Source organism: Anarhichas minor, unplaced genomic scaffold (assembly GCF_050575085.1).
Source record: "Anarhichas minor isolate MPS153535 unplaced genomic scaffold, ASM5057508v1 ptg000024l, whole genome shotgun sequence".
Taxonomy (NCBI): Eukaryota; Metazoa; Chordata; class Actinopteri; order Perciformes; family Anarhichadidae; genus Anarhichas; species Anarhichas minor.
In genome coordinates this window covers 11461733-11470866 of record NW_027466470.1, presented here as the reverse complement: position 1 = coordinate 11470866, position 9134 = coordinate 11461733, and the positions used below count along the sequence as shown (strand labels likewise).

At 41.0% G+C, this 9134-nt stretch overlaps 1 protein-coding gene across 1 annotated transcript; it reads left to right on the top strand.

Annotated features, from left to right (window-relative positions):
• The first annotated feature begins 6326 nt into the window (after positions 1-6326).
• kcnmb2a (potassium large conductance calcium-activated channel, subfamily M, beta member 2a) lies at positions 6327-7703 on the top strand. The gene is made up of 4 exons (XM_076098531.1): positions 6327-6385; positions 6537-6707; positions 6985-7180; positions 7419-7703. The coding sequence occupies exons 1-4, from the start codon at positions 6327-6329 to the stop codon at positions 7701-7703; spliced, it is 711 nt and encodes a 236-aa protein (XP_075954646.1).
• Positions 7704-9134: the final 1431 nt, after the last annotated feature.

Sequence of the window (9134 nt, the reverse complement as noted above, 5' to 3'; positions counted from 1 at the left end):
TTTCTCCTCAAGTTAGTAGGAATATAAATATGTGCTCCATCACTCCCACTGTGTGAGGGTGTTTTGGCTGCCAGTTAAGAAATGTGAAGCAAATTCCTCCTCTCCAAAGCTTTACGCAACATATGATTCACTCTACTGCGAATATTGTGAATTGACTGACCTCTTCTCTTTGACTGTAAATCCTACTCTTCGATTACTTAAAGTACATGCACATACTGTGCATTAATGTACAGTGAAAAAAAGATGTAAAAAATATACGTCAACATACATTTTTGAGATTTGAAACCAAGAGTTCTGTTGGTGTCGAAATAATACATTAGTTCTCCATAAAAAAAACATTAGCACTGTTTCCCTCCATAAATGTGAGATAGAAGGAATACAGCAGTATGGTATCTGTGTGGGGGCGAGGAACTCGTCTGCAGGACAATACCATGAGGTTGCTAGGGATGCGAGAACAGCGGCAACACTGATAAATATGTGCTGGACCTGTTGGCATTGTGTAATTGCTTGGATACTGCCACACAAGTGGCAGCAAGCTTTATCAACTGCCTTAGCAACAGCAGGGTTGCCTTTTTCTTTTTGTGTGTAAAGAAGACAGAAAATGAGCAGGAGATTAGTGGCTTCATCTAAGATAAGGATAAGTAGTCTTAGATTTGTATCTTTTAAAGAAAAGAAAAGATATCACGCTATGAATAATAACTGGATGTCACCAGCTCCAGAAAATAAGTATCACCTACGTGTGATCCCCTGTTGCAAGTAAAACATGTGCAGAATAGGAAAGCTGACAAGCTGATGATTTGTGTTTTCTTTATTTGACATCTTTATAATTTCTTAGAACGAAAGCATCCATCACAAAGAGAGAGTCCCAACCTTAAACTGTGTTATTTCTTTCAGCAGAGGGATGCACAGCAGGTGACACTCACCACCAAACAGACAGACCATAACATATCAGTAACACTTCCTTGGGTCCAAGCTACATGTCGTATGTTAAATAACAGCAATTTAAATATAGGAGAAGACCAACTTGACCTAATAGCTGAGCCCACCTCGTCATTAACATGATGTATTGTACAGAGTGACGGACAGGAAAAGAGGAAATGGGAGCAAGAGAGGGGACTGCAGCTCAGCTTCACTGCCTGCTCAGCAAGTGCTATTTTTAGAGCCCGAGAAACAAAGAAGCAGAATCGCCTTTCATCCCTCCTGTGACTGCGTTGTTTCACCTCCAAATGTGGGATTCAAAGACAGTCTGTACCTCTTTGTAGCTATTTAGGCCGAACCTCAAATAAATATGAATACCTTTCCATCTACCCTTCAGTCTTTTCTCTCGTCCTGCTATATTTGTGCACATGTTTTTTGGCTGTCTTACTGTATGAAAAAAAAAGGACTGGTATTTTTTTAAGGTTCAATTTAAGACCCGGGTATAATTAAAGGGAAAAGCATCTGAGCTAAGAGGGAGGGAAGAGCTCTGGAGTTCTTCAGGGAGATTGTTTTGTATTATACTGTACTCGCTGGCTGGATGTGGCTCAGAGGAAGCGGTGAATGTAAAGAGGAAAGCAGTAAACACACTGCTCGCATGGATCTGATCTGATGCTGCTGCTATGTGGGACAGACTTTCCAAGGGGGGTGAGTAAAGACTGCAGCCAAGATGGCTCATCCGCTGTGGTCTGCAAGAGAAAATCCTCCAGCTGGTCAGACCAACACTGTCGTGGAAATCACTGCATAAGACATCTCATTAGAAAACAAAATCTACTGTTTACATTTTTTAAAGGAGTTTAAAATAAACACATTTCACAGAGGTCTAGCATGCAAAGCAAAATCTCTAATGTATTACAATCTGACCTAAAAGAAAACAAGGTGCCCACATGTTATATTCTACGCCACCATCCCAAGGTTTTTGAACATTTTGTCCATAAAGGAGGTCATTTTCACTGAATCATAAGGAAATGGATCTGATTAAATTACCTGAAAAGCTAGTGCATTTTTGTGGCAACAATTAAAAAACAATGATGATGGTGTGACTATTCTTTGACCAAACATTAAGAGAAAACAATAGCTTATTGTTGAAGAAAATCCTCATCTAACTTGTTATGTTCAATTTAGCACACTTGGTTTCATAAGAACATTCCTAGAAAGTGATAAAGGCGCGCCGGATGAATTTGAATATATCATTCCAATTGACTCCAAACATTTCCCGTACATGTATCATTTGTCCTGCCAGAATGTTATCTTGGCCCAGACGAGGACATGAGAGCATGACATAATGAGGAAACCAGATGTGCTGTGTTCGTGGTTCAATCGACGGGTTTGATTGGTGGAAAGTGACACAAGGGGCTGACTTTAGACTATAAGAGTAAGCTGTAAGAACTAATACTTTGGATTTCTTAAGAATTGCCATTGTGTGCATTAAACAGTCCCACTGGTTTGCAACTCCAAGAACTACGTCTCTTCTCTTCATTTCAGCCACAACATAATGGTGGTGCTTTTGCCACAACAATATCTGCAAAAACAAACGGATATCATGTTCTCAGTCTTTAATGTGTCTTCTAGAAAATAATGAATTTAAGTTGTTATTTGTAGTACATCTATTAAGAAAGAAAGGCATAATTATACACTTACCAACAGACTGCCTAATTGCTCTTTAGCAAGGTATTTCTCAACACCTACTAACATATTTCCAAACTTTTACACTTGTCATAATACCAAAAAAAGAAAAGAACCCCTCCAAATAAATCCCCAGCATTCCATGTGATCTGTTGCCATTAATCAAAGAGGAACCCCCCTATCTTTGTCCAGTTTCCGAGGTTACAGAGACCCCTTGTGGCAAGACACAGCTATGTTTTCTTGTCAGAGACTGAGGCTGTGGCCTCCAAGTTGTCTGGGCAAGCATTCTGTTCACTTAGGGAAAGACTTTAAATACGAGGTAGCCAGCTGCCGTCTCTGGGAGAGACCATGTTGGAGAGCCACTGCTGACAGTTGTAGCCCAAAATCTGGATTATCATAACAACACCGAGACAAGAGGTAGGATCTCACTGATTGTAAGTATTATCGCCACTACTTCATGTCAGCTTACACAAATCACACTCAAAATCTGGGGCTCACTGTATTTTGAATGTGCAAAGACAAGAGGTAACTACAGGCACCGCAAATACCAAATTGAGACTGTGTGCTGGAAATTGATCCAGCTCACAGCAGAGGTTAACCTGCAGCTGGGAATACAAATGGGTTTAAGTCTCATGCATATGAAATGGATTCACGAGGGCTCAGATTGAGCTGCAGTGAAAAGATTCCACTGCATACAGCCTCTATTTTTACCAAGTTCCTTTATGAATCTTAACTGGATAATAATGAACGGAGAATGCTGTTTTTCACTTTTGTGTTTGTGGAACAACAAGAGAGTAAACAACTGCAAAATACTCATAATTCAATTACGAATGGATGACTCGGTATTGACATTGTGTACAGCGATATGAACTGCATGAACAATATGCTTGAGACATGCAATTTATAATGCGTGGCACTGTTCACACTGTCCGCTTTGCCTCTGTGGGGTGCTGACTTTTTAAAGGCACCACACACTATAGGACACCTGACATGAAAGCAATAATCACTGGAAGGACAAGGCAAAAAATACATCTTGAGACATTCTTTGTCAAAGAGCGTGTTGATAGCAGGTCAGGCCCTGAATTCCACAGCGCTGTTAAGCACGCACGGTGACAGTAAACACCTTCTGTACTGAAGGAAAATGTGCAGGATTAGCAGATTTAATCACGTAGACTTAGTCTCTATACGATGAACACACCTTCATTTCACATTTATAATGTACATGCAAATATGAGCTCGATTAAATTGAAAGATTATGAGACAATGGTATGCCATACAATGGGCCCCTGGTTGGAGACATATTAAAGGCCTCCCACCCGTCCTACATACAAGCAAGACACCCGGACTGAAAGAGACACAAAATAACACAAAATGTCATTTGTAGTTGTTTTGTGTTTTTGTTGTTTTATCGCTCTTTGTCATTGTTTTGTGTCTCTTTCAGTGACTTTCTGCAGGCGAAGCAATATTCTCAGGCGCTGCTGTTGGTTGAAAAGCTACAGCTGAACTTCAGTAGTTAGTTTACACTGGAGATACAGAGAGGTTGTCTGCTGAAGGGCCCTCTGACCCATTCAGTGATCCCTCCATGTATAAGATAACACCTGCTCTGTCCTTATGTGGTCTACCACGTGCCATTTTGGTTTGTCACTCATTCAGTCGCGTTCCTCTCTTACAATATGGGAGAGAGGCCGCTGGAAGAAACATGAACCAAGGACACACCCATAAAGATTATACAGTGGGTTTGACTGATCCCATCTGCCTCTGGCTCAGGATATGTAGTTCATTAAACTGATAATAGGAAAATGTGAACGATAAGTTCCTGCTGGGGTAAGCAGTTTCACACTAGTGCATTTTCTCGGACACAAAAGACTGTCTCCCTCCAGTGCTTCATGTGGTGACATTGCAGACTCAGTAGCTTTTTAAATAAGCCATGATATGAAGAAGAATGCAAATGCATACAAAGAAAATATTCTTTTTCAAGTTGGTGGCTATCATTTAGAACCACTTCTGACACCCTATGACTATATTATTTAAGTTTTAGCCATTTCACATCAATGATTTCAGATTTCCAGGGGTCTCAAAAGCTTAAAGTATTTCTAAGTAACTGAAAAAAAATGATTGAATGACAAAAAATGCAGAAAATAAGAAGTTTTTAATATGTTTCCCTCATTTCAATCTAACTTGGAAGGCCCTGCAAGGTCTCTAAGTCATGAACCTGCCTGTCCCATATATCAGTGAGGACACTGTCCGTTCCACTCTAAGGCCAGCTGACACAGCTACAAATGCACTGCTTTAAAAACCCTTTAAAAAATTGGTACACGGAGTAAGGCGATCTATCCGAGTGTGTGTCGACGTTTAGCTGTAACCAATACAGATATGTGTGGAACTTGAGGCGCTCAAGTGGCAATGGCCAGCGTGCTTCTACTGAGTGGGGAAAGATTGAAAAGTCGTAAGACAGACCATAAAACCCATGTTAAGTGTGACCCCCGTGTTGCGGGTATGCATGCAAAATCCTGTGAAATGTTTCTAGGAACATTTGTGGTTTCCTTCAGATTCCCTTTGTCACACTGGGGTTGTCTCTCGGCAACATTTCCCCGAAGCAGCTGGAAATGTAATACAATGAGGAAATTACTCATCTAAGAGGAATTTTTTGGATTGTTTTCTAACTATTCTGCTGCTTAAACTCTGACAAGGTTGTTATCTCACCACAAAATGAAAACAACCTGCTTATTGTACTTACACGTTAGAGGACTGGATGGTGGCTCCAGAATGTCCAACGCGATCAAATCTGATCCATTCTGTATTGATTATGCTGCATCTGAAGGGGAGTCAATAAACAATACAATTTCATTGTTGATTCCCGCTTGTTTTTTTGGTATTTCTTATTACATTTTGACGTCATGTGGGAGCACACTTTTAATATATGAGTAAATGAGCATACATAACTAATAACGTTGCCCGGTAAATACATTTGTCCTGACTTGTGTTTTTGAGTAAATGCCTGGAATTCTCAAGAGTGGGTTTGCATCGACCCTTACCTTAACCCTTTGCCGACCCACAACAAATAACTTATAATGTCTCACTTGCCCATTCATTTGCATCTGACTCAAGACTAATGTTATTTATGTGTCCAAACCTGCATGTAAAACACTGAATTCTGTATTTTCTGCAAATGGCATAGACCAGCAGAGAGCAAGAGGCGGCACATGCGAGGTGTTGTTGTTATGCCAAGAGAGGACCCAATGACTTTGTGTTGACAGCAGAAGTGTCCAGGATACAACAGGTAGGTTTTTCATGAGCGCCTCATCAGCATTAACACCTTTCATCTGTGGCTATCTGTCATCTTGTTTACCCTTTGTAGCGTTTCTTTGTGTTCAAAATGAGATGTTTACCTGGTGGAGACCACTATATCAGAGGTGCTTCCTGTCCCCACACTGCATACTACTCAGATAAGCAGAAACTGCTCTCTGCAGGGTTACCAGGAGAGCCATATACTTCATAGTGCTTTTGTACAAAACTGGACATATTTACAAAATAAGTGAGTTTGACAGCAACAATGCACCAAAGGTACAGTATGATTTGTGGAGACTTGAGATTTCTGTTGTGTTTATGATCCATGGTGGTGAAAGTTTAAACATGGCAACAAACTGGCTGTAATTCACAGGTCATTTCAGCAATCCTTCCGTTCCACCTCAGCAAGCAAAGGAGGACGTGGATCATCAAGAAAGATGTTTTTCGTGGCGGGGGCCAGAAATACAGCAGGAGCAGGCCGAGGAAATGAAAGGTGGTAACAGGTTCATACCAATTCAGGCTTAATAAAAAATGACTTAAATTGCAAAGGAGAAAAAGAGTGCATCCATGGCCATGGGAGACACTCTTTGTAATATTTGTATTGTAGGTAGAAAGAAATAAGGTCTTCTCATTTCCCTCATCATTAGGTCAATCTATCAGAAATTTCGTGACGTAGATTTATTGGACAAGAAGAAGACAGTGACAGCTCTAAAGCCTGGTGAAGATCGTGCCATTTTCCTGGGACTCGGGATGATCCTCTCTTCAGTCATGATGTACTTTGTCCTGGGGATCACGATATTACGCTCCTATGCCGACAGGTACAGGCCTGGTGTTTGAATAATATTTTTTACCCCCTATAAAGGAGTTAACCGATATTTCTGGAGGAAACATGTTTAATTCATCAGATGTGCTTGTTGACAAACTGCTTTCAGTGCTCTCTCAACCTGAAAATTGCAAAAATTAATACTCGATTTTCAGGAACAAATTACACCTCAAGCCGATTTCATACCATCAGATCCCCCCCCCCAAATGTTTTCTGCTTTTTTTGTTTTGTTTTTTGCATTAAATTGGATCTTCATTTAAATGTCAACACAGCATGTGGACAGAGGAGGGTTTGTGTGTTGTACTCAACTCCACGGTCACAGCAGACATGAACTGTTCCTACAACTGTGGGTCAGACTGCTGGAGAGTCTCCAGATACCCCTGTCTGCAGGTCTACGTGAGCGTCAATAACACGGGCCGTGTCAGCCGTTTATCACACAATGAGGAGACCCAGGACACCAGCTCTGAAGTGAGTACAACGCCAGAAGGGGAAATACTAAAAATTACTGAACCGTCTCAAATGTTGAAAGCGGCTGTCAGACGTTGGCCTGATTGTGCTCCCGATTCAGAAAAATGTTAGTCGATAGGATTTTTTCCTGGTCAAGCTGAAAGATGACACATGAAGGGTGATGTATTCAATGTTGTGATTTACAAGAAGCTCAGCAGCCATCCCCAAAACAAAACGTATGACAATCCTGTCCTTGCAGTGTGTCTACGTGCCCAGGTGCCAGAAGGACAGCGTGGCCATGCACGTCATAATCACGAACGTCTCCGAGCGTCTGAAGGTGAACCAGCAGGTCCCCTGTTACTACGACCCCAGTGAGCAGCAGGAGACCGTTCTCCTGACGAGGCTGTACGACCACAGAGTCGTCTTCCACTCGCTGCTCTGGCCCTCCTGCATGCTCACAGGAGGGGCCCTCATTATCGTGATGGTGAAGCTCACGCAGTACCTCTCCAGACTGTGCGAAGAGATTGGGAAGATCAAGAGGTGAAATACGTGCAGCAGCAGTCGAAGCTTATGCTGGTTTGGTGATTGACATATCTGACAGGGCATTTCTACCAAACCACCTTGCTGTGAGCTCTTGCTTTTCTCTTAGTCTGAGACATCAGGAACAGCTGGCTCTCTCTCCAGATCCAGGATGTGACTGTTTATGAAAGTGAACTGAATGTTCCAAGGAGGAAACTGTTAGACATGTAACTGGCTGTTATACAGGGAAATCTATGACTGGATATGCGTGATGTTAAAGTATTGTAAAATGATTTACGGGTATATGTGTTTACAAGAGTTTGTTACATTTTGAATCTCAAATATGGTATGTTATGAACATGTGCTTGCATGGTGACAATACCAACCTGTGCTCAAGCTGACAGGAGAAAACACTGCAGTCAGTCTGAAATGTTTTCTATATGCATTGTTAATGTTGAGGAACAACGTTTCTATATTTTGATGATCACATGCGATTACAGGACAGTAATATGTTCTTATTTGTTATCTCAGCGACCAAATTATATGTGTTGGTCTCTCATTATGAACATGAGGTGTTCATAACCTGACCTGACATGATTTTTTTGTCTGCCATGACTTTTTTAAAAACGTTCTGGATATTTAGCTCACCATACAACACAAAACACATAATTACACTTTAAAAATCGAAGTGATTGAGACATTATTACACAATGTAAGTTTACCAAAAAAGAAAAAAGAAATTCTGATCTCAGATTCCAGTTCACTCTTCAACACAAAAACTACTGCATCCACCTACAGGTTACCTCATAAATAAACATCAAAACAATAAAATAATAGAAGCAGTGACTAAGCGATATGGTCACACACTGTGGCCCTACAGCAGAAATAAAACATCATCTTCCCAGGATGTTTTTGCCCTAGAAACCACACAGAGAGCACTTCTGCCAAGGCTGCACAATCTTCTTACATTAGTTTGCTTATTTTGAAGACATGAAAGGGCTCCAAAAGGTTTTTATCTCTACCAAAACACACATAGGGCCTGCTGCTGACCAAGATTGGTGGTGGCCAAGATTTCTGGAGAATATTCCTGTTTGGAAATGCATGGATGAAGCAATCAAGTTCAGACCAATGGGCATTATGTTTTATGTTGCTTATGACGTCCAACTGAATTCCATTGAAATATTATGCAGTGGTAAAGAGAAGACATAATGTCCTGAGTTTAAGCAATAAAACAAAGTATGCAATAAAATGTATGAATCATGCAACTATAATACTTTTCCTCATCGGACCTTTTTTTGGTGGGGGGGGGGGGGGGCTCCCTACACACACATGCTTGTTCTGACGGCTCTGCATATGACTGTCTCTGGCAACAGAGTTTTTTTTCTCATTGTAGTTGCATTTCGTAAGAGGCATTTAATGTCCTATTGAAGTAAACAGTGAACAAGCGGTCTCCGCT

Coding starts and splice junctions, on each gene's coding strand:
- kcnmb2a (XM_076098531.1), top strand. CDS start 6,327: ATGTTTTTCGTGGCGGGGGCCAGAAATACAGCAGGAGCAGGCCGAGGA. Junction 6,708..6,984: donor TTACGCTCCTATGCCGACAG/GTACAGGCCTGG, acceptor ATGTCAACACAG/CATGTGGACAGAGGAGGGTT. Junction 7,181..7,418: donor CCCAGGACACCAGCTCTGAA/GTGAGTACAACG, acceptor CTGTCCTTGCAG/TGTGTCTACGTGCCCAGGTG.